The following is a 26,566-nucleotide window of genomic DNA, read 5'->3' on the forward strand; positions in this document are numbered from 1 at the left end:
ATATCATGGTGATAAATCGGTGTCCTATTAGTGGCTTGGGAGAATGGGATCTTAAGAAGCATGTCAAAATTTTCAGAAATTTGTGTTTTCCAGTTTCTGCATATGATTTCATTGGATCATGGTCAATTAATCTCTCTAGGGATATTTTTTAAATTCATATGTAGACTCCTAAATAACTTTTGTCTGAGGAGCTATTAAGTTTTTTCCTTTAGATCACATATTCACTGTGCAGTGGATGTGTCTGTTGAGGTTTGCCACAAATTTTCAAATTGAGAAAGAAACATAACCAAAGCCTAAATTTATGCTTGTCGTTTGTATTGAGTAATTAATGCCAGTTTGTTTTATAAGTATTCTATTGGTTTTAACCCTAAATGTCTTAATGTTACCAAAAGATTTCTGCATACACTGTTCACTTCATTATCTCAAACCACCATTCCAGGAAATAAGTACAGTAGTATCATGAGTTTCCAAGACCTGGATTGGTTCAGCTAGTGGAGGTGTGTTGATGTCATGTAGCTGACAGCCCAGGGCAAAAATACTGGGAGGAATTTCAGTGGAATATAGCTGTGTAAGGCCTTAGAAAATCCCACCAACCATAAGGATATTTTACATCTTACTCCTCATCCTTAGGAGACCTGATTCCTTTATGCTTCTTTATTCAGATAGGCAAAAGGCTAAAGCCAAGACAAAGAGTAATTTCTTCCCCATTTCTGTGATTAAGTTGAAAGCAGTGGTCTGAAGGGACAAATGTGGAAGTTCAAATTGGACAGTAGGAAGAACTTGCCATGAGGTAGAGTACTCATACAGAGGCATTGAAATGGGTTACTTGGTAAGCTTACAGAATTAGACAAGCATCTGTCTGGACTGATGTAGGCATAGTTGATCTAACCCGAGGCAAAGGAATGGACAAGATAAAGTCTCGTATTTCCTTTCAGCTTTCATTTTCTGTGATTCTGTGATCCTGTTAGCCCCTGATTAGATGCTCTTAGTAATGAGTTCACTTTCCTGTCCATTGACTTTTATGTGTTCTGCTGTGCTGCCATGTTCCAACCTCTTCACTGGAATGTAAGGATAAAGTGGAAAGTGGCTGCAAACCTGACACATCCCAGAGGGAATTTAGAAGGGCATCACATGTGGTGAGGGATTGAGAAAAATGTGTGTTACGCTTGATTAGGCACCCCGTGAATTTACCTATATAACTTTCTGAAGTTTGGTGAAGCCTGTGTATCTCACTGCTGCCTTATCACATTAGGTCAGCTTTTTTCTAATAGACAGTAATGCCCTATACCTAGCAGCACAGAATGAGTTTTCATTCTCTCCTTTCACAAACCACCACTCCCTAGAGCTGCAGCAAGCTAAATCACACTATCAGTGAAACCTTTGCAGTGCCATTCAGTGGCAGAACAAATAGTACCCTAAAATATGTCAGGAAATGGGAACATATATTCTTCCTACACCAGCAGTTCATGGAAGAGTCTGTGTGTCATCCTTATGATAGAATGCTTTTTCAAATCAATCTTCTGGGCTTGTATGACTTTTTTTCTGAAAATGAGTAATAACTCTGATATCAGAGTGGTTCTGTCTGTCTGGGACCAAAGCACAGCCTGATTTCTGAAATCAATGCCCTTCTCACCCTGCTCATGTTTGTAACGTGTTCTCTTCTACTCTTGTTGCAGACGGGCATGTGTCATCCGAGGCCAGGTTGTAGCAGTTGATGGAACACCTTTGGTTGGAGTGAATGTCAGCTTCCTGCACCACAATGAGTATGGATACACCATCAGTCGTCAGGATGGAAGGTCAGGCTTTCATGTATGATCCTCCACTGGGTTAGGTTTGTGTTAAGGCCATCTGCCAATTTCTGTTCATGTACAAAATTTTCATAGACATCTGAGTTCGCAGTATGGCTTGAGGATGGCATCTGGCCTTCTGCTCTGGGAACACAGTTGATTGGAACTCTGTAGTGAAGGGACCAAAGAAGAAAGAGAATTAAAAATAAACTGAACTGCAACAAAATTACAGTGACATTCAAACTCCTGGAGTCAAAATGTGCCAGGTCTGCTGTAACAGTACCTTCTTGACATTGGAATATATTCACAAGTCAGGTGTTCCAGGGCATATCCTGTCCTCCTGCATGTTTTTTTTTGTTGTTGTTGTGAAATGTGAATTATCCAAGTAGTTTATTGAGGTGTCAATAAAGTCAAATCCTTTAGTTGATCACCTGAGACACACAAGTAAAAGTGGGAACAGACTCTTTCCAAAGACAAATGGTTAGTTGCTGGTCTATAACCAACCCTGGCTACCCCTTCTGTCCCAGCCTTGCAGGTCTGGGTTCTTTTCTCAAAGACAGGTGAGGTTTCAATATATTCTATATTGCACTCCAGGGCTGGCCATCCATTTGCAATAGGGGCATGACTTGCTCCTGAACTTCAGTTAAGCTGTTAAGGGCCGTTTAAGACTTCATCTTCCTTGGCTGGATTGTGAGTTACAAGAAATCTGAAGCTGTCTTCCAGCAGGGAAAAAGTAGTGCAATTTGTCACTGTTTCCACAATTATTTATTTATTTTGTTTGGCTTCGCCAATTTATAAAAGTGAGGAGCGTGCATATTTATTTCACCTTAGTTTATTGACTTTCAAATTGCACTACTGAAAGTTGGTAATTATCATTTCCTCCTTATGCTAGCCTGAATAAAGTTGTTGCATTAAAATATGCTACCTGTATTTTGCTGTGAATGTAATCGGTGTCATTTGGGAAATGTGATGAGATATGCATAATTAAGTCTGACTTCTTATCACAATTTGTTACCATCAAAAACCTCCATAATAGATGCATTCAGTAATACAGAGAGCGAAGTAGCTATTTGCATATTACCTTGTGTTGCCTGTCTGTGTGTGTTAGAATCTCTGGAAATTGAGACTGTACATCATGCCTTCTATGTCCTACTGTTCTGCAGCCCAGATGTGTCAAAGGTTTTTCACAGTAGCTCCCAGAGGATCACCCTCCTTGTGCTCAAGAGCTGACTCAGTTCTCAGGGCAATTAATCGCCCATCTTTCCCAAAAATTTCATATCCTGTGCAGGGAGGTCATAAGCTCAGTGTACTCAGCTTTTTCCTCCTGCTGCTTTTAGAAAAAGTGAAAGGGTTATTTTAATAGAGCTAAGGCCTAACAGTCTTTAAGCCTTCTTATTCTGCATGCTCTTCCTGCATAGACTATGAGTGGCATTTTTTTCTGGGATCGGAATTTCTTTTCATATAAAATCAAAGCATACCTTTGTTACAGATGGCTTGTTAATATTGATGCTAGTTGATAAATAGAGGGGAGAGAGGCCAAGTAACAGTGAAATTCTGTGCCTTGGTGTTGATGCATACAGAGAGAAAGCACACAGAGGTAAAGCTTCTTTGTTTTACCAAGGTGATGCAAGGAATGTACGCCTGAATGATTTCACACACTAAATTAAGAGCTGTAATAACAAACATTAAGTTTTCCTTTGTGATGCATTGAAAGATGTGATAATGTGTTGAAAAAAACCAAAGGGAAACAAAACAAATTGTTTTTTCTTTTCCAGTTTTGACCTTGTGGCTGTTGGAGGAATCTCTGTAACTCTAGTTTTTGACAGATCTCCTTTCATATCTGAAAAAAGAACACTTTGGTTGCCTTGGAATAGATTTATCATTGTAGACAAAGTTGTAATGCAAAGAACAGAGTCGGACACACCATCTTGTGACATCAGTAGTTTTATCAGTCCAAATCCAATTGTACTCCCATCCCCCTTGACAGCATTTGGAGGGTTCTGTCCTGAAAGAGGAACTGTTATTCCAGAACTACAGGTAATTAAAAGACTTTTAATATAACAGTTTATTTTGTTGCAGAACCAGGTTTAGACAATCTTCAAAGACAGTGAGCAAATAACAGCTGTAATGTCATTCACTTGGCAGAATAGTACCAATGCATATCTATTTAGCACGGTTTAAGAAGATTCTGTTGTCTTTATTCTTTCTTTACTTTTTAGTATTTAAAAGTGCTTTATTTCTTACCTTCAAGTAGAAGAAAGTGGGGAATGATAACATGAACTATTATTGATACCCTGATTTGTTGATAGTGATGCACAAAACCATTCCTAGTTATAGATGAACAGTACAACGTCCCAAACATCAGTGTGAGACATGATGCTTTGAACATTCCTAGGGTGTTTTATCCATTCACAGCTTTATGTCAGCTGCTTATGTCAGGTTTTATTACTGGGCCTTTCTTTCCAAGGTAAAGCAATTTTAGCATGATCTTTAGAACTCCTTTTTAATTTAAATGTATTTTTTCTTGGCACTTCCTTAAGTGTTTAAAGTAATTTCTGATTAACCCTGTAATTAACTGTTGTTTTACTTGAGACTTAAAAGAGGTTGTGAGAGTCAAATACACAACAAAACGCAGCTCAGGTCATATTAATGCCTTGATTTTTAGTATGTTGTTTGAGCAGTTAGATTTTAAAGAATAAGACCTGTTTTGTGTTCTCTTTTAATTTCACTGAGAAGGCCTGGAAGATACTTTGGAGGGTACCTGTAGCCTCATAAAAGTGTTGCTACTTTATTCTACATATGAAGACCTCTGCTTGAGCTGAATTATGTCTAAACACCTCCATGACTATTATCATGCTTCATTCTGTTGATGGTCATAGTATTGCTTCACAGAATGTATTAAGGGAAACTAATGAACATAAATTAAGAATAACTTCTGCATGCCAGTAGGAAAAAACTGGGTCAGAGTGCTCCACATGAGGTGTGCCTGTATCTTCTTTGAAGAACTCAAAGTACTCAAAGATACAGTCTACTCAGAAACTGCCATTGGAAGTTTCTTAGAGTGTTCAGTTTCATTGTATGGTTCTGGGAATTGAGCAAAAATTAACTGAGAATAATAAGAAACAGAGATATGTTAGCTTGTATTAATGCAGGAATATTTTTTCCCGCTTTTCTATTAAAAAATGAAAAGAAATGTCAGATGCATGACAGAGAGGGCAGCTGGGATGTCAGCAGGAAAGAAGGGGAACACTGCAAATCAGGAACAATAAAGGGAGCAGGATTTCCCTGGCAACACTACGTTTCATATGTTGAAACGACAGGTGCTGGCAGGCCTCCAGCTGAATTGCAGCAATGCTGTGACAGTGATCCTGTTGCAGTGTGTAAATAAAATTGGTTGAAACTGAAGTCATCTATTGTTAAATAAGGAAAATTTAAAAGCTGGAAAATGTAAACAAAACTGTTTGTCTTTTTCTAAGCATGATGAATTTATCATTGTGACAGATTGATTCATTAGTACAGAAATGCACTAACATCATTAACCTTGTTAACCACAGTCTAATTTTTAGGTGGCTTTTGAGTAACTACCCTTCAAGAAGCCATTCTTGTCTCTTGCCTGCTCTTCCTCACAGTCTATCCCAGAACAGCTCTTTTCTCTCAAGAACTCAATCCCTTTTTGTAGCTCCAAGCTCACATCATTCAAAAGGTCATGGCCAAATTTCTTTTTTCCCCTGACAAGCTCAGAGCCTTTGCAGTCCTTCAGGTTGCTGAGGGCCCATCTCCATTGCAGTGGGCATTGAAACCAACCCACAGTGGGCATATCCAAGCTTGCTTTAATCCAAGTAGCTCAGACAGCAGCACTGGCATCAGAGCCCTGGATCTGAGTCGCTTGCACTCCCTGGGGACGTACCTGTGAGTGAGATGACTCTGATGCTCAGGCTGTTTCATCCTCACTGCTGTGTCCCCAGTTGGCTTGCTAGGGCTTGTTCCTTCATACACCATGCCCCTTATTGCTGGAGCTTGGCCTAACTGCACAGGTAGTTTAGCAGGAAGGGGTTTTTTTCTTTCTTAACACTGCTCAGGTTAAAGTTATTGTCTCCAAAGCACAAGAATATCTTAACATCACAAAGCATATGATAGAAGGTGTGTGTATATTTTTAAAAAATTAATTGTATTCCAGTTAAGAGCACTTACTAAATAAATCAAGTGATAAAGACAAAGTAAAGCTGTACAGCTTGTATGTAAGAATATGTGCACAGGTGCAGTATTTGCTCCCCAATAGATAAGAGTAAAACATCAGAGGGAGAGGCTCTTTATCAAACAGACAGCTTGCCATCCAGTTAGTTGACCAACAATGTCTGATGTTGGACATTTTGTCATGCCTGACTACTGCATTGCTGAAATAAAACCAGTGGTTTCAGTGGTGCTGTGTTAACATCATTATTGTGAAACATAAAATAATTAGCTATTCTTACTATTATAATTTTTCATTTTTCTTGGCTATAGATGTAATGATGTGGTTTTTTCCTAAGGTGGTCCAAGAGGAAATCGCAATTCCTTCAAGTTTTGTGAAGCTCAGTTATCTCAGTAGTCGGACACCAGGGTATAAAACTTTGCTGCGCATTATTTTGACACACACAACCATCCCTTCTGGAATGGCAAAAGTCCATCTGATAGTTGCTGTTGAAGGTCGTCTGCTTCAGAAATGGTTTCCTGCTGCAGCCAATTTGGTGTACACATTTTCCTGGAATAAGACAGATATATATGGACAGAAGGTTTCTGGTCTGGCTGAAGCAATGGGTATGTAGAATCACCTTGATGTAAGTAGAAGCACTCACACACATCAAGCAAGGAAAATATGGCAAATAAATTTTGTTGCTGCTCCTACATTCTTTTAAATCAAATGCCATTTTAGCTAAAGTCACTGAAGTGACTTGTATGATTTCCCAAGAACATTTATTTTCTTGTTCTTCCAATGTCATCTTTCTAATTTAATCAATTTGAAAATTCCCTTTTCCCTCAGAGAATGGTTATGTACTAACAGCATTATATTCAGCTGTCTCTGTTTTTGAATGTTACTCTGAATATGACCTTTGGTGTGTCATTGTTTCTGTCATTTTTTGGCTGTGACATTTAAAATGTCATTTCCGCTTAGGGTTTGCAAAATTCTGACTTTTGGGCATCCTTTCTTACTACATTTCATGTCCCCAACAGTTAAAACTAATTGATTTGTTGTTTAAAGATGTTTACCCAAAAATCATTGTGTTTCATGGGCTTTGTTCAGCAAGCAGCACAGGCTGTTCTGAGAATTGCGACAGAAGTGTTTTCTGTGCAAACACATTTTATTTAGCCAGTGGTTTGTTTTTTTTTCATTAATTTAATGATTTGGTTTTTTAAAGGATTTCTATTTTTTAATTTAATTTGATGTTATGTTGTTCAATGGATGTTGTACAACAGATGCTTTACCTTACAAGCAAAGCTTAGTATTGTGAATCAGCCCCATTCACTTCTGTAGCAGTTGTTTGCTTTGGGTGTCAGGGCAGTTATGACCAGGAGCACTGGCAGATCAGGAGTAGCAGGGACAACAGAGCCGTGCACAAGGAATATGTTCATTCCATACATGAAAATGCTGTTCTGAGGGGCAGCCAGGAGCTTCCTTCAGGTTCTGTTGTGTTGTCCATGCAGGCAGAGTGCCTGCAGAGTGGCCTGTGCAGAGCCAAAAGGTGCCAGGCAGGCTCTGGTGCATGAAAGTGTTACTGTGTGGTCTCAGACAGGTGGTCTGGGAGGTGGCTCTGTGGGGAGGGAATGGGAGAAAGGAGGATTATATCATTTTCCTTGTATTGCTTCCATGAGAATGATACAGACATAGACAGATAGGGATGTCCATGAATGATTGTGAGACCAGAATGTGGAGTATGATTACATAATGCAGTATGCGAGGGCAAAGGTCAGACTAAGCTTTTCCCAGAGCAGTGGTCCTGCTGTCTCCTTGAGCACACACAAACTGGCTGCTGTCTGCAGGGACAATCTGTCCTTCCCATGGGCCACCACTGCCATTCATTTGATCATGAAATGAGCCAGATCAGGAACAAAGCTGAAAACTGAAGCAACCAAGGAATAAGTGATACATTTTTTGTTTCATTGGTTTCCTTATCTGCTATGAATGCTCATGCAGAAGTTCCAGTCCTCTTATTTCAGCTGTAGCTCACACATTGCATCAGACTAAAGGAACCCAAACTCCAGCCTTGGATGCAAGGTCTCCAGAACTGCTGCATCATCTCTCCTATGACAGTGATACCAAGGTTCTGAACATCCCAGGTGTAGGGTGTGGCAAGGAACAGCAGTGCCCCTCTCAGCCTCCTAAGATAGAGGAGGCTCTGTGAGGAGGCAGATCCAGCTTTGTCCCATTGCTGACACCAGTTCCAGTTTGTTTTTGCAGTGAGGGAAGGTGTCAAGTGAGTTGTTGGCACATATTTGTGCAAATTCAGAAATAAAATAATATTCCAGCTTGCCCTTTGGCACTCCCATGGGTGATCAGGCAGGGCCAGGTGGGTCACAGGTGCCTCCTGGGGCTTTCCTCAGCACAGCTGCATGTGCCCTGTGTCCAGAGGCTGTCACTGTCTCATGCTGGAGAGGGAACATGACTGTGCTGCTCCCACTGCATCATTTAAGAGTCCTGTAATGATTGTGAAGTCCAGTACATATCCAGACTTTAAATAATTTTAATTCAAATACATAGCATCTCATGAAATGATACTGTAGTTAGTTTCCCAAATTAGGAGTAGATGAGCTTCATTTGTATAAATATGAATAAAGCTTACACAATAGTACTGGATAACAACTTTTAAATTATTTAATTGGCACTTAATTTTTTTCTCTTCCCCCTAACGTTTAGGTTAATTATGCTTCTTTCAAAATAGGAGCAAAAATCTTGATATTTTAAATGCATAACTAGCATGCTTTGTTAGATTCCAATAAAACTTTAGTCAATTTGACACACTAGTTATTCAGGGACCTTTATCTGCATCCTTTATATGATTTTTTGTCAAAATAATTTCTTCTGCCAGTATATTACCAATATTTAAAAATGCATTCTGTTCAGTTTTCATTTTAATTAAATTAAATTGGAGCAGGTTGAAATCCTGGAACTCAGGATTATAACCATCTGCTTTTGGTTTTCTATATACTATAAACATCTGTATTTTTCTTCAGGGTTATTGACAGCAATCACATAACCAGTTACAGAAAAGAAGACTTTCTGAGCATATTTGCACATGAAATGGTTCTGTGTAAACTTGTTGGAGAAGTGTTTGCTGGCATGTGTCCAGTCCCCAGGCTGCTCACAAAGAGGCCATTTTCTCAGAGTAACAGCTGAGATGACAAAGCAGCGTTTTTTGTTCTGAATAAATGAGCATCATGTGGATGCTGACACACAAAAGCTTGGGGGTAAAGTCTATATCCCCTTGTAATCTAACACAAGAAAAGGATTTCAGTTAAATCCTCAATAAATGCTTCTGTGTAACTCCATAAAGACTGATGCAAGTCCCTGCATCCCACACAGCAGCACTGACGGTCAGCAAGGATGAACCCTCTTCAGGGTGTGTAAATGAGATCTCCAGCAGCCCTACCTGGTGCTGGGGTTGAGTACATTTTGTTCATTGTTCGAAGAAGATGGATGCAGATAAGTACAAATATTTCAGGGGAGGTTGAAATAGAGGTTACTGTCCTGGTTAATTGTGTCTTTTATTTCTTACCTGTATTTTGGCAACAGCCCTTAAGCTGTAGGACTGGCATTGATTATTCTTCTCAATAGTTGTATGAAAAGAATTGGGTTTTGATACAGATGGTCAAGAGATCTTTTGAAATCCATTTTGAGACAGCAAAGAGCGGTACTGGCTGACTCTTAAAGTATAAAACCCTAGTCACTGAAGTTCACATTCATATAATGAAATCTCAGTCACCTCAAAAAAGTGCTGTAAATTAATTGGATCAAAAAGTAACACCCCACAATGAGGGTAAGCTGACAGCGATTTTAATTTCACTTACAAAATTAAACTTCTCAAAACCTGTGCCTAAAAAAATACTTCTTAAGTGGCACTGTAATCATCCTACTGACTTTACCAGTATTTTGCTTTGCCTTGATTACTTTGCATGCAAAATGACTGATCAGAAATTTTCATGGATGTAACACCAGGTCTTACAGTTAGGTGGATCAGGAGACCCTGCTTTAACACATACCACACAGATACTTCTTCTTGGAGCACAGAACATAGGTGTCTTTCATAAATGTGGGTAAATTTGCATAGAAACCTGGTTGTAGTCTCTCAAAGTGAGTGTATGTCTATATGTCTCTCACTGATGAGAGGGAACAAAAAGACAGCTATGCACAGTAACTGTGGGAGCAGGGAATAGTAAACTTCTAAGGAAAGGAGTGATAATCTCTGAAGAGTGTTTGGCAGCTCAGAAATATCAGCAGGAGGCAGGGAATACTGAGGCTTTACAGAGTTAGCTCCAGCCCTGGTGAAGATGCTCCACCAGATCCATGGGCCCGGACCCCAGGAACTGTAAACTGTTCTGCTCCCCTTGCCCAGCTCTCAGCATGGTCCCTCCCAGCAGCTGATAACTGTGCTCCCACACCCCTGAGCAAGGCTGAGGGGCTGCATTGAAGGGCACACACAGCTGACCCAGGGTTGAATGTGTTAAGTGCATGACTGGAGGAAAGATGTTAATGTGTAGGTGGCAAATGTGAGGTTGCTTCATGAGAAAAATCTGCCCTTTTTCTTCTCTCTGCATTAACACCTAGAAAAGAGTGTGCTCGGTTGCTGAACCCTTCTGACTCATCCCAGCACAGGATGTGGCTGTTCTGGAAGTTCCATGCCCTTTCTTGGGCTCTCAGCTCAGGGTATACCTAGAAGCTTTGCTGGTGTTGGTAGGGAGAGCTCCTTTAACAGAATTGGACAAAGTGGCTGCTGGACCCTCAAACTGAAACCTGTAATGTTTGAAACATCCAATATTTGCAGTATTTAAGGAGATGTGATTTTTACAAGTCAGAGTTTAGCTGCAAAAACAGGTTCTTTCTGCTAAAATGGTGAAGCAGCTCTAGAGCTGTTGCTGTAAGGAACAGCTTCAGTTTGCCATAAAACATTTATCTTACAAACACAAATGTTCCCTGTTAGAGCAGGTCAAAATATTTTGATTGTATACTATAATGAAATTTAGGTGGTATTAAAACTCTTTTTGGTTTAAGTAAAATATACCTAAATCTGTTACATAGAAAAAGTGAAAAGAAACTATTAAAAATGCTTCATTTTTGAAAAAATTGTGCATCTTAAATTTTTTTAAACAGTTTTATTTTGGAAAGGTTGAACTATTTCAATATTTCGTAGGTCAAATTATGGAATTTGGTATTAAAAGATGTTCTTCCTTTATGAATGAGTTTCATTGAAATCTAGTAAAATTGGAGATAAATAATTTTTTTGAAAGGTTGGTATATTAGAGATATCAAAAATTTTGAAGTTTTGTTTTGTTTTATGGAAGTACTAATGGAAACGAATTTTAATCCATTTGAGTTCCCAAGACTCATCATCCTTATGGAAATTCAAAATTTTTCATCAGGTATTTTGGTAATGTGCAAGCCTGTTAAGATAAATGTGTAATTCTAGAAATGTTCATCTTGTCAATCCATTTCTGCATAGCTGTAATTTTTACAGTCAGCAAACAAATTAAAACCAATTTGTTTAAGCATGGAGTCTTTTCTATTTAAGCTGTTATTCAGGTAATTATCAGAAATGCAATAAAAAATCAAGTCAGGAGTCATTGGCGAAGATTTATAATCTTATGAAATCCATAACTGATGCCACAGACAATTTTCTGCTTTGAAGCAGTAATAACTATAGCTCTAATAACATAATAATCTCTTAAAACCCTTTTTTCAAAAGATTCCATACAACAATAGCAATCAGGCAGAGGAAAATTAGTGGCATCATTACTTGACAGATGAATACCAGAACCTGGAATGACAAACTGCCTAGCAATTCACAGAGAAAAAGGTAGACTGAGAGATCTTTAATTATTTGTTTGCAGTGTCGGTGGGATATGAATATGAAACATGTCCTGATTTTATTCTGTGGGAGAAGAGAACAGTAATCCTTCAAGGCTTTGAAATGGATGCTTCAAATCTGGGTGGCTGGTCTATAAACAAGCACCATGTATTAAATCCACAAAGTGGTAAGTCCCTCCTTTATTGACTCCCCACACAGGAGGAGAATATAAATTTTAAAGGAATTAATTGTTCAGATTTTAAGTGTTACACTTCCTAATGCGTAATCCTCTTTGAATGTGCACCCTCATGTATTAAGAGCTGAACTGTAAATGCCATCTGAAAGGATATTTTTAATGTTCTGGCTCCCAGGGTTTAGACATTAATATCATCGACTATTGCGATGGCTAACACATTGTGGTCGTTCAGATAGGAAAAGGGCAAACTAATTTGGGTTAGTTCTCACACAGCTGGTATAGAAGTGCCACATTTCAGGTCAGTCTCTAGTGTGTTATGTTCTCAGTGAAGTGTCTTCACCCTTAATTCATCCTATGACTGCCACTGGTTTGTAGCACACAGCCCCAGGCAGACAAATCCTGTTTGATCACGGTACTCCCAAGCCCATGCTGCCAGTCCAGTGTGCAGCAGCTTTTGTGGCTGCCCAGTCTGTGGAGCAGCACAGTAAGTCACTCCTCAGTACAAGCAATGCAATACATTTCAAAGCATTAGTAACAAAAACTGTAAATGCTTTTGGTGTCATAACATAACTTAACCCTGCAGATATTCTTCAAGCATAGAGGCTTAAATGTTTTATCCCATAGCTTTTGTTTTACACCTGGGGAGGTTTCTTCTCCTCCATGAACATCTTTGATTGGGAACTAATGGGACTAAGTTATTAAAACAATACTCGTAGATAAATTATGGTAACTATATATGGTTTTGCCAATAAACAGGTATCTCATTGTCCAGGTGAAGAGAAACTTGAGGTCACATTTTGACACATAAGTCAACAGAGTATTGAATTCAGAAAAGGTCTCTCAATTTGCTCCAGCTGTGAGTCAGCCCAATAAAATCTATTTCCATCTGCAAACTTCTGTTGATGAAGATTCATGCACAGATGTATGGCTCTCAGATTTTACAAGTTCTGTTGCTGAATGCACAGCTACAGTATAAATATTCCAAATACAAAAGGTCAGATTTAGTTTGTAAATTATCTGGATTTCTGTTTTGATTTAAAATAGTTTGACATTTTAAACAGCAGTTCTTTCATTCCCTGTCTTATTGGTTTGTATAGATTGTCTCTTTTAAATGCCAGCTATTGACATTTAACAAAGAGAAATCTGACCTCAGTCAGCTGAGCCTCCAACTGTGAGTCCCATAGTCTGCTCCTTAGTGGCAATTTACCACTTGCATAGTTTAATTTCAAGACTAAATTGCTGGCAGTAACTCTAATTTATATGACTATCTGATGACTGCAGTGGTTACTACTGAAATTCACCCCATAGGCACTAACATGTACTGAGATTTTGTAAAGTATACAATTATAATCTGAGCAGGGCTAAGCCATTGCTCTCCTGAGCACAAGGTATGTGGTGACAAATTGCTTTCTGTCCCCATCTCAGCTCTGTGGCTGAGAATGCCAGAGGGCACTGACCTGTCAGCCTCAAGCCACCTCCTCTCAAATCAGACTGTGCCCACTGTAGGGATGGCACCTTCTTACACCTGCTCCTCTTCCTCACATGTTCCCATTCAGCTGGGTATGATCAAGGTTGAACTCAGGGAAAGCTGCCAAACATTTTTATCCATCACTTGCAGAGACACAGGAGGGAAGGAGAGGGCATAAGCACATCTGACTTGAAATTCCAAGGTCTCTTCTGTTTGCAGTTTGCATGTCAGAGCATCTCCAACGAGGTGACCAAGCCCAGGCTCAGGGATGTGTCAGAGGTTCCTCAGGACTATAACAGGCTTTGAGCACCCACACCTGGCTTGTGTACAACAACTGAAAAAGCAGCTAAGGGCAGAAAAACAATTACTATAACAAAGCTGGTGCACTCCTACCAGAGCAGCCTGTAGGTTCATATTAGAGCAACAAAACAAAATAATGAACTGTGGTAACCAAAAGGATGAAAATAACAACTGTGCTTCTGGTCTTACCTAGAAACAAGTGAACTCACTTCCATTTCAGATATATAAAATGGGCTTTAAATAAGGACAAGAATATGATTCAGACTAGAATTATGTATTTCAGACTTATCTCCATGCCACCATGACTGATATGAAAAGCATTGAGTAGCCTTCTTGACTGTGAATGTATTAAATTTTTCACTTTTTAATTAAAGCATCTCCTCTGTATGTATGAAGAACTGCTCCTTTTAGAAGGATGAAACTTTTATGATTTTGAAACACTGCAACAGGATTAACTACAGAAATATCATTGGAATGCAACATTCTCTACTGCAAATTACAATTTTACTTTCAAACTAAAACTAGAAACACTTTGCTTGATTTACTAGTCCTGAGGAGCTTATATCTAACTGCAGCCATTAAGCCTGGTTGCCCAGCTGGTCTGCTGCTGTGCACAACATTCCTGCTCAGGGCCAGCTGGATATTCTTCTTTCCCTCCCCATGAAGGTTGCTCATTTTAGAGAAGCTACAAAATAACTGAGTAACAAGTAACAGATGCAATTTTACAGACTTGCAGTTCACAGTAATGTGGAGGTACATGCATTGACATGAGGTACTTATATTGACATGCAGAAACCTTAGCAAGTGAAAACTGTGTTCTACTGCCAGATGTAAGGATTTACAGAAAGAAAGGAAAAGAAAATTATGCCTGATTCCAGCAGAATTGATGTGAAATAACAAATATTGTTCCAATAGCCACATGTGGCTATCACTGGAAACTAAGTTTTTTTAAATGTATGCAGTTTTGCATCAGTCTGGCTGTTAGGTTAACAAAGACCATCCAAAGAATATCCTGTTCTCAGCTGTACCCCACTGCTCTTTTCCCACTTGTTTTTTCCTCACCAGTTTGGAGATTTGATCACTTCTAATTTGTGACATGATTAGAGTTTAATGTTTTCTGGTACAAAGGTTTTTGTCAGTTTGAAGATCATCAGGGCATTTCTCATAATCAAGAAGAAAATAGATCCCATGAATATTAGCTCCTACTTTAAGGTCTTTTAAAGACACCTGTATCTCATGAATACAAATTAACTGGTTTTTCAGGGTGTTATTTGAGTTTTTGGGTTTTTTTTCCTGATGGGCAAGTACACTGATTCCATTTTTATTTATATGGGGCAAGGAGGAGTAGTTTTAGAGGGGCTTTATGCTTTAAGGTAATTTCAACCCCAGTGCAACAGAGCATCAACTAAAATTAAAGCAGCAGCTCAAAAGCCTGATATTAAGCACACACTTATATTTATTGGTAGCAAAACATATTCTCCAGAGCCCTAATTATTTACTGGCATTTGTAAGAGGATGTTGAAAGATTACCTTAACATTGTAATTTCAGACAAAGGGCAGCTTCTTCATTTCATAGTATTTTTATCCACTGAGTAAGAGAGAATATTGCCATTTATTTTGCTGGCATATTTCCAGGATGCTTTTTTTAAGCCATCATTCAAACAAATCTATTCATTCTCTCCTCTACTGTTCATAAATTTTTTTTAATATAATTCCCTTCAAAATAGCTGAGGTAACATTCAGTAATTTCAAAGGTGAATTTTGCTTTCAGATTTACCTGAAAGTCACAAAAAATAGTTTAAACAAAAGTTGGTAGAGACAATACATAAATGCATTTGCTGTACTTTTCAGACATATCTCCACATGTACTTCCTGCAGTGTCTAGAATATTCTCATCTCCCAGCATGAGTCCAGAAAGTAAATTCCCTTGTATTTGTTCCTTTAGTAGTGCCAATTTTCCAATGAAGTACTGTGCCTTTCAAGGAAAATAAGAAATTTTGGACTGGGATCTAAAAGAGTACCTATCTTCTGTTTGCAGGAGCCAAATTCTTGCAATAACTTGTCATTTCAAAGATACTTCATAAATATATTACCACATTGTTACTTAAAATAAACACTATAGCTATCATCTTGAGAAAATACATCTTTGTACTAGTTTTAGTATCACCAGCCTAGTAATTTGGAAGACTTTGAACAATATATGCTGCAGAGCTGTGCTAGAATAAACTGGTTTAGCCCTTATGGCAGAAGGTATGATATTGTTGCTGGGAAGACATTCCCTCACAATTGCTCTTTGACTTAACTTGGCTTTGCTGCACTTGGCACCATTTTCATATACCATGAAGGACTCACAGTTGAATTTGAATATTGATTTTGCACTGCCACTCGGTGCTCTTTTGTGAAAAATGCATAGTGGTCCTGCTATTAATCTCCTTTAATTAAATATTCAAAGTGCCTAAGAAATTCTTCTGCTACCTAATAAAAATTTATGAATAAAATGAATATTAAAGCAGTAATCCCCAAGAAATCAGATAGCACTGCAATTAGCAGTCAATTTGTTAGAGCATTAACCAACCATGAGTTCTCCTCCTGAGGTTAGCTTTAAAATAACCACTAGCCACTGCTGAACAAAATGGTGAAGCTTGGAATGAACAAAATTGGAAAAGATTTGTGGAACCCTGTGACAGTCTTTAAAATATCAGATGTTTGTTGCTGTTTTGATAATCTGGTTTTCTAGAGGATTTTGTAATCCAAATCTAGAGGATTCTATAATCCAAATAGTTTAAATGCCATACATTTACTTATTTTGTCTCTGTTTTCTTCCCTCCCCTCCTTTTAGGAATTGTGCACAAAGGGAATGGGGAAAACATGTTCATTTCCCAGCAGCCTCCAGTCATCTCCACTGTGATGGGCAATGGACACCAGAGGAGTGTCTCTTGCTCCAACTGCAATGGGCTTGCCCTCAACAGCAAGCTCTTTGCACCAGTTGCACTTGCTTCTGGGCCTGATGGAAGTGTCTACATTGGCGACTTCAATTATGTCAGACGGATCTTTCCCTCTGGGAATTCAATTGGCATTTTAGAATTAAGGTAAAAAAATAATTGGCTTTCTCTGATCAGTATGCATAATCCTGGCTGTGATACACCTATGAAAACTAGGGTGAGCTTTTATCTCTTGGGACTTGACAAAATAACCACATGTAGTTTCTTTGTGGCCATGTGTGTCATCAGCTATCAAACCAACTTCACAGAAAGCTTATACTTACTTGTAGTCATCAGTTAAACAGGATGTTTTAAGTGGCCTTTAGAACAGCTCTTGCATAATGAATTTGTGCAAATTGAAGAATTAATAAAGCTGATTCTTCTTCCTGTGAGGTTTTCCATACATTTTTTCCAAAAGTTAAAATATACCATGATGGATATTTCTGAAAAAAGATGCATAATTCCACAGCAAACATGCAGAGTATTATGTCAAGTTATAGCACTGGGCCTATATTTACCATGTTTATAATTAATACAATTACAGTGTTCCTCATTCAGCAGAGGATGTGGCTCAGTTTAAGGAGACAGGAACAAACCTGGCATCATAGATGTGCCAGAGGCCGAGCCAGTGCTGCCCTTAAAGACTCCCCTGTAATTATCACCCCAGCTTCTCATTTGCTTTGAGGGACACAAGGAAAGGCAGGAAAGATTTTGGACATTAATATATGAAATTTCTCTTAATGTAACATCCACCTAGCTAACATTGCTGGTGATAATTCTGTGTCCTGATTGTTCAGAACTAACTTGGCAATGTGTGGGCAGTGTAAAGGAAACAATTTGAGAGAAGGAAATACCAAGTAAGAGGATCAACAATGTTCTGCTAATGGGATATGGGTCTGTGAGCAATTAGGCAAAGTTCTGTCAAGGACTAACATTTCTTGTCTTTTTTTTTTCTTTTTAAACCTGAACTGATCTGCCTTTTCAGGAATAGAGACACAAGACACAGGTAAGTAAAATGCAATAACTGGTACATGAACCACATTCGAGGAGACAGTCTTACCAAAGTTGTTTTTGAAGTTTGGATATAGAGGAACACTCTGAATTTAATAAATATCAATGGTAATAAATACAAATGTTAATCAAATTCACCTTTGTTTATAGTACAGAAAGTTTGATTTGTTCCCATTGAACAAATTCCCATTTAGAGTCTTCCTCTAAAAACCACTTTGCTGATCACCGAGTTGGAGAGGTTCAAACCTGAATGCTGAGAATGCATTTCAAATCTGCCATTCACAGGGTGTTTGACTGATCACAGATACAGCCATCCAAGGAAAAAGGAGTTTTAGCTGCTGGTCCAGCTAAAGACAAAGCAAGTGGCTTTTCCCCTTTCCAGCTGGGATTTTAGCATTCTAATTTAGGGATTTCTTTAAAGGAATGAACATTGCACATTTGGCTTCTGCAACAGACGGTCAGGGAGTTGGTTCCAACAATCCAGCTGCAGAAGTGATGTTGCATGCTACAAAGAGACAGCAAGGCACTTGGTCTCCTTAGAAATAAACTTCTTAGCGTTCCAGTACTTAAATGAGATAAATAAACCAGCACTGGTACAGTATAAGATTTCATGGCATAGTAGGGAGCAGAGTGTGGACTGAACTTTGTTTATAGCATGATAGTATTGGTTGGAATTGCTCTCTTTAGCCACAGGACTGCTATTGAATACTATAAATTATTTACCAGATTATGTCACATCCCCTATATTTTACAATTAAAACTTTAAAAGGAAGAATAATTCCCTGTTGGTACATGCAAGGTTCCATTTTTTAACAGAAGGGTGTTTTCCACTTGCTTTAAACTGACCAGTATCTTTGTAAACGAAATCTTTCTATAATTTATTCAAAACCTAAATCAGCTTTTACATTTAGAGGTTTCTTTCGTAAAGTAGATTTTTCTTTTTAATACCTGTTCACTAGCACTAGTTTCTTGAGTTGAGCTTCAACCTTAATTATGACAATATTTACATACCCCAGTCCTATTAATTACAATAATATTGTCACTATTCTGTCCATATGAATCTTGTAGAAAATTGGAGGAAATCACTTGCAGTTAATGTAGTCTTTGAGGTGATAGGGGAGTATTCAACAGTCACACTGTGTTCTCTTGAGGCTGTAAAGGTCATAGTCATGGTGGAAATGTATAGAATGCTCAAAGAAACATGTAGAAGCAGCAGGTAAAAGATGGCTTCTGACAGTCCAGACAGGAAAAGGCTTCAAAATCAGCTCATCTACACAACTTTTAGCCTCCAAAAGACTTCTTTTTACCACATAAAAAAAAGACAATACAGTGTAAAAAGGGAGAGTTTTGCAACCAGTAAACAGAAAACTCCACTGATCTTATTTTTGACTGTTTACAAACACCTTATCCCATTTGTTTTTCTTGTCATAATGATTTTAATAAGCTATAGCAAAGCTGTTTAACTGGTAAAAATGGAAACTAAACTTCGAGAAAAATACAGAGAAAAACATAGTACAGTATAGTACTGAAAAGCTTAATTTTAAATCCTAGTCTGCTTCATATAGTTTTCAAAAGGCTAATTTAAATCAACTCTGATTTATGTCTGATTACAATCTTGTGCAAAAATAGCAAGTTTTTAAGTGTTCCATTTTTTACTAGTACTCTTTAAGCATTTTAGTATGCAAGGCTTTAAGCATAAACATGAAGAGTTTTCTAACAGCTGGTCTATTAAATGTAATGACAAGGATGACAGAAAATGTGTCTACAAGGAGAATATAGAGTGACCCCCGGTTCTCTGCAGTTCCTGCATACTGAATAACATGTTTATTTAAAATCTAGAATTTTCCTTGCAACTTTTTTCATAGAAATGTTTTATTTAAAAGTCATCATTTGGCTGGCCAGACACTCCTGACCTCAATCCAGAGAGCAAAAATTATTCTTGATATTTTCAACAAACAAATTTTATAGTGGTGATGCTTTGGCATTAATTGCTTTTAGCTCATCCTCTTACTCATCTTTCATCATACCACTGCCCTCTCATTCCCTGTGGTTCCTACTACTGGGTTTCACATCTGTTCCCCAGCTCTGGGAATATCACTGAGCACTGTCAAACCCACCACAAATAGAACTGGCCTAGGTGAGAGGAGGAACTTGCTTCACAACTTTGTTGTAGCAATCTTAAATGTTAGTTAATTGTACCAATATTAATAAAACATCTCCTTGAAAAAAATAAAAAATAAAAAAAGGGCGAGTGTCTTTTACAATTTTTTAAAATCTGACTGGACATACAGAACCCAGACATTTGTCAGAAACCTCCTCCTCCCCTTAGAGGAGCATGGTAGTTGTTTAAAATATTGTCTGAGCACCTAAACTCTCAGCCTGTTCCTCTCTCCCACCATTTCATTAATCAACTGTGAGATATAAAGGATTTCTGTCTGGATGTTTAGTTTAGACCCCATGCAGGCTCAGCAGGCTCAGGACACTAGCATGGTGTGCCATGGCTTAAAAAATTTCCTCAAACTGGAAATTAACTTTGCGCTGAAAAAGAAACTAAAAGTCTTACTGGATAATAAGATGCAGCCCAGTTTTCGGATTAGAATTTATGATCCCCACATTTAATTAACATATGTAAATATTTTTTAAAATAACGTTTTATAATCTCAATAAGGCAGTGACTGTGCATGAATTATGGTGCATTAATTCATGCCTAGTTGCACTGACAGTACTTGGCCTTCTGCCTTGCTCCTGACAATAGAGTCGGCATGAATTAAGGCACCATATTTCACACCTTCATATTTCCTAAGGTTTAGAAACAGATAAAAATAACCAAGAGTGGGTATTTGTGCCCATCCAGAGCAGCCTGTGATTCACTTTGCTGCAACTCATAGATTGGTTTTCAGTGCCAAGAGTACTAGGATGTATCAGATATAGAAAAATGATCTTGCTTTTGATAGTAATAATTATAACTAAGCTGAAGTCACTCCAGTTAGCTTTATCCTTTAGTGTTTGGTTCTGATGGGCAGACCAGCTGCCCCAGTACCAGTCTCTGTCCCAGCTCCCTGACTCACAACTCACTGGTCAGGCTCTGTAGCAGGACACTGGTGGTGTTTGGAGCTGCTCTCACTTATGCCTCTGTCCTCTTCAGATCACTGAGCTTGTGTCTTCAGATAAGAAGAATTGTTATATTGCCACAGAGGCATAAAAGAAAAAACAAGTTGACTTTGATGCTCTTCTCTTCTGTTTTAGTACAAGTCCTGCACATAAATATTACTTGGCCGTTGATCCAGTGTCAGAATCCCTTTACTTATCAGATACCAACACCAGAAAAGTCTACAAAGCAAAATCTCTCACTGAAACAAAGGATCTGGCCAAAAATGCAGACGTGGTGGCAGGAACAGGGGATCAGTGCCTTCCTTTCGACCAGAGTCACTGCGGGGATGGTGGAAAGGCAGCCGAGGCCTCTCTCAACAGCCCAAGAGGTAAGAAAAGACCAGATCTGGGGTACTTAGTGTTGGTCATCTGTCGTTTCCTTTCGTTATTTAAGAACTCAGATGCCACTGCATGCATAAAAATGTGTCTGTGACCATGATTTAACCAACTGTTGAGCCAAATCACTTCATGAGGCTTCCTCTCATGTCTTCAGTACAATCAGTCCTTGGGCAGCAGGCTCCAGCTTGAACCCTCTGATTACTCTTCCTTGTGTGACAGCACTCCTCTTTCATTAGCTTTCAATTGCAAGGTAGCAACATTTAATTACATGTAACTCTTAAGCAAATTATATGGTTTCAAAGTCCATTTTCTAGATTTTATGCATCAGGTGAATGTTGTAATGTTGACAGACCTTACTCATACACAGTAAGTCAGGGCTGTTCAAATCAGCCAGCAAAATCGAGTTTATTTGGAGCTCTAGTTTGTCCTTTCTTATTAACACACTTTGCAAAAGATGAGCATCTCCCCTGCTGCCCATGAAATAAGCATTTTACTGCAGCCTCCCTTTTAGAGTACATCCAGTATTGTCACAGGCAAAGTGCATGTGAAGCCTTGAATCCCCACCAAAGCTACAATTAATGCCCTTGCAGTGTGCATTAGAAGTGTGATAAAGTCTCTGGATTTGGTGCTGTAAAGCAGCTGATCACCCTCAGCTCCCACTGAAATCCCTGAACAAAGAGTACTGGGCAGCTCCCAGGGCAGAGCACTGCATGGGCTGTGCTGCCTGCTCACAGCTGGCTCAAAGGAAGGGGGTTCATTGTTTTCCGTGAGCTAATAAAGGAAGGCTGTACATCTGTAGGAAATTAGAATGTATATCCAGGTGGAAATACCTCTAAGACAAGCAAATAATCCTGGTTTAAGGTTTAGCAAGAGACACATTGTAATTATAGTGACTTTAGCATGTCTTTAATGGTAGAAGGTAAGTGTGAGGTAAGTACAAATAAATTTTAATCTTCAGGCAGCTAATTAATGTAATGAATCACTTCTAAAAATAGTAGAAAACAAAGGTTTCAGATCTTTTATTGGGAAAGTGTGATTCTGTAAAGTGATCGATGTTTTATTTCTGATTACAATCAATTATGTCCAATTACAATACAATCAGTTGTTCTGTCTTATTTTCTTAGTGGGGAAATATGTTGATAAAAATGTTGTGATACACTGCTTACTTTAAAGATACTCATACTTACTTCCTTAATAGAAGGTTCTAGTCGTAAAGAAATGAGGAGGAATAAAAGGACAAGTCAGGAGTTCTCAGCCAGCCAGCAATTATTAAAAAGAAATTCTCAGCGGGCAATGACACTTTTATTGGCAAAATCAGGCAATGACTCCCAGGTGCTTTAGATTTATGCATGTCCTCTAAATAACATTTGTTTGAAATTATTTTGAAATTAATTTGTTATGTTTTTTATTTTAATCTCGAGGAAGATAGGACTGTCACATGTGCTTTTTGTACAGGGCCTAACAAAATGCAGCATCAGGGTCACCAGCAGTGTGATCAGTAACAGTCCAGTAGCTACAGCTCCTTGTTTTCCTCTGAACTGTAAGAGGTTGAACAACTGGACACTAAGAAGGTGTTTGCCTAGTAACCATAGATCTTAATTAGGAAATAGAGTCTCCAATACTTGAATACTGTTTTAAAGATTCTTTTGGGTCACTTACTTTGCTTGTTCTTGAAATACTTGTCAAGTCAGAAGATGTCATGTTTCTATTGAAATAACATTCAAACAGTATAAAGAAAACTATTTTCTTAGGAAGCAGAAAATTTTCACAAAAACTTCTTAACATTGTTTGAAAATCCTTGGACACACGGTGTGATATAGCATTTGACCACAGAAATAAATTAATTGTTTCTAGTATGAAACTACTGAGATTTTTACAGTGCAACAATAGGTCCCAGACAAAGACAGAGTGATTGCCAAGTTATGATTAAAAATAATCATTTTCATTATTCAATGAATAATTTGTACTTATTTTTTTAAGCTGATACAGAAATATTATTAGCTTTTTTACTTTGCTTGCCTTCTTGGTTTTGTCCTGAGTATTCCTTTTTCCCATTTTAAAGGAAAGAAAAATTTCCCCCTTACTTGATAGAAAGATAGTATGTGAAAAAGGACTCCATTTAGTGGTTGTCTGACCTTGGTCAATTATATCTTAAAAGTTGGACTCTAATTTTTGCTACTAGCTGCTTGTAACTGAATATGGGCTTATCTAGAGGACTCTGTTTATCCATTTGCAAAATTAATAAGAAATACCTACTGTGTAACATTTGTAAAAGTTAATCCTGTTTAGTATCATCCTCAAAGCTTAACAGGTGGAAATTCAAATTCTCTTACTTTTCTGGATGAAAGTTGCTTTGAATACGGCTTTAACTTTTCTGAACTCATGCTCATTTTTTTGCTTCCTTGAACAATACAGGAAGGTTTGAGGAGAGTCCTAGATTGTTATTGAAGTATTTAAGTCTTTCATACATGTTTATTTCTCATTATCTTTATTTGGCAAGACTGCCTTTGCCTAGTGACCAGGAATTAAGTGCCAGACAGGAAAATATCACGAGGTGACACTAATCAATTCTGATTTCATCTTTCCACAATTCTCAGTTTACAGGTAGAAAACACATGTAGCTTTGTTCAGTCTGTTTCCAGTTCTCTGTGAAGGACTAGAGATAGGGCTTAGTGACTATTAATCTTGCTCTATTGTATGTTGAGCTGACTTTGAAAGATGCTTTTAAACATGCATGGCTGATGTAGTTGAAATTTGAACTTCAATATATTATTTTTACTGCAACTTTCTTTAATTCTGTAGAGATCTCAGACTAATGAGTCATGTAATAGATGACCAAGTACTTAAGCAGAATGTGAAATGATACAAGGTGGGGACATAAAATAAGATCTGTGACAAGCTGAACACATTTATTACACAAGAAGATATTGAAAATGAAGAAGTAACTACACAAGATATTAATCATTGACTGAATTCCAATCACTTGAACTTTACCAAGTAACAGATTTTAATTTTGGGGTGGGGGAATTCTGTTTGGTGGGTTTGTAGATTTTTTTAATAAAAATTATTAATGGCACATCTAGTCACCAGCACTATCTTTTAAAAATCCTGATTAGTATTTATTATAAGGTACCTGTTCTGATTTTAATTAGATGAGTCATCGAGTATTGGAGCAGTAAGAAACACTAAAATGAGTGGAAATACTTGTGGCTAGTACTTAGCCCTGCAAAGCCAATGCTTGAATCAACACCATTAAATACTTACCTACCCTGCCTTTCTGAAATCAGTAGGCTTTAGACTTATAAATAGATTTGACTTTCTAAGCATAATTGACAGAGGCAGTGAGAGTTTGAGACAATCAAGCTACCACATCTTTGCTGAGCTCCAGTGTCTCCCAGGCAGCAGCGTAAGAAAAGTGTGCGGTTAACATCCAGTTTCCATTCCCTTGTGTCTGGGACCAGCATTCACACGGGACAGCTCTGCTGGAAATGCAAGCTGTGTAACTTCTGTGAAAACAGTGGGTCCTGCCAGTGATACCACCCTAAACATCAAAGATTTACACCTTTTGGAAGCCCAAGGACTAAATCTAAAGATGTAAACATTTAAGGTCCTGAAGTGTCTGCTTTTTGATTCCTGGGTTCAGATCAGTGTCTAGAACTAGATGCATGCACTGTCTGTTCAGGACATGTCAGTGCCTCAGGAAATTTGACTGCACACTGAGTGCAGAGTACTTAAATGCAGTGCAGTGACCTCACTGCAGATGAAGTGACCTCAAAGAAGGCACCGGAGAAATGGTGAAGGGTAGAGTAAGTTCTGAATCCCATGCACAAAAATACCTTATCCATGGCTGTAGCAAAGAGCTTTTTCACTCAGGCCAGTGGCCATGAGATAGAAATGCAAATGAAAGCATAATTTAAAAATCATTTCTGCAGTGTAGTTATATCTGTTTTGCTTGCAATTACTTTACTAAGGAAATATTACTTTTTAAAAATGATGGTTTTGAAGATGTGTTCATCCTAGTAGATTGCATCCTGAAATAATCAGTTTTGTTGCTCCTCATCCTCAGCAATACATTCTAAAGCAAATAAAGTTGTAACAGCTGCTCAGACTAAACCTTTACAATTGTCAAATGGCAGTAGCCCATTTAGGACTGCTCCTCTTCAGCTAGAAGATTCCTTTTACTTTCAGTAGGCTGCACAACCAAATTCCTATTATAGCCTTTTGTGACAACAGACATACTTGCCAAAGGTAATGATTAATGCTATTTTTCCAGCAATCTTTGCTATTCTGTAAATTCCTTCTTAACCTTTCCATGGAGTTAGAAAAGGAAAGTAGAATGGGGTGAGATTTTTCATTAGCAGTATATAAAGTTAGAAATAGATAAGCCAAAGTAATTTGCAGCCTGAAGTCATTGTCATCTATGCATCATAAAATCAGCAAAAAAAAAAAATCTCATGCCATTTTTGATTCATTTAAATTCATTCCTTATTTTTCTCTTCAGTAGCATTAGCTACCTATGATTTCCAAAGTATGGGAAACTTATAAACTTTTTGGATAGCAGGTTTTTCCTAAATTGCATCCAACATTCATCCGAATTCATAAATCATTCACTTTTCTGTTCACCCATGTCAGCAGGATGACCCCAGTCATCATGTCTCAGGCTGGAAGCTGAACATTTTCATTCACAGTCAGTAGTTAAAAATGCTGTTTGCTCCAAGTCTACTGATCTGCCTCTAAAGAGAACAAGACTCAAGTGCAAGTACTGAAGTCGTGTTCTAACTAACAAAGAACTACTGAATATTTTGCAGCTTGTGCTGAGACAATAAGGAAGTAAAGATGACAAAGATCACAAGGCAACAGACTGCAAATCACTTGAATCATATTTTGAGTGGTGTATTATGGTAACCTATAAATAACTAATTGCATAAAATTACTTTAGTTCCTAGATGGCAGATTTAATTAAAAGCACCGAAGAAATTTAGAAGTTTAGAAACGGGTGGCATGCAATTTGCCCTTTTAGCACCATAAAATGGTAATTAACTAATTTGATTGACTTCTTCCTATTAAAAGTTTTAGAAGAATTGCAAGTTCCTTCTAAATACAGTTGTTCTTCAGCAGAAGGTGACATTCTCTTTTATCCATCCCCCACCCATAGTTGTAGATATTGTTTTAAAAAAATCTTCAGAAGTTAAATTAGAAGTTTTCAATATAGAGTGGTCATTTGTAAGTTTTTAGCTGAGCAAAAAGTGTAAAGTAGAATTTCTAGAAGTGAGCAACATATAGTTCTAGCTACTCTT

General features: G+C 38.0%; 1 protein-coding gene across 1 annotated transcript in view; it reads left to right on the top strand.

The window, feature by feature from the left end:
• TENM1 (teneurin transmembrane protein 1) overlaps nucleotides 1–26,566 on the top strand; it is an 831,368-nt gene that overhangs the window by 752,973 nt on the left and 51,829 nt on the right. Inside the window, exons 19-25 of the mRNA XM_056491567.1 lie at nucleotides 1,677–1,796; nucleotides 3,563–3,824; nucleotides 6,317–6,584; nucleotides 11,868–12,011; nucleotides 16,628–16,877; nucleotides 17,755–17,775; nucleotides 21,027–21,259. Of these exons, the coding sequence (XP_056347542.1) occupies nucleotides 1,677–1,796; nucleotides 3,563–3,824; nucleotides 6,317–6,584; nucleotides 11,868–12,011; nucleotides 16,628–16,877; nucleotides 17,755–17,775; nucleotides 21,027–21,259 (1,298 nt within the window). The remainder of the gene's footprint in view (nucleotides 1–1,676; nucleotides 1,797–3,562; nucleotides 3,825–6,316; nucleotides 6,585–11,867; nucleotides 12,012–16,627; nucleotides 16,878–17,754; nucleotides 17,776–21,026; nucleotides 21,260–26,566) is intronic.

This window comes from Oenanthe melanoleuca, chromosome 4A, assembly GCF_029582105.1.
Source record: "Oenanthe melanoleuca isolate GR-GAL-2019-014 chromosome 4A, OMel1.0, whole genome shotgun sequence".
Lineage (NCBI taxonomy): Eukaryota > Metazoa > Chordata > Aves > Passeriformes > Muscicapidae > Oenanthe > Oenanthe melanoleuca.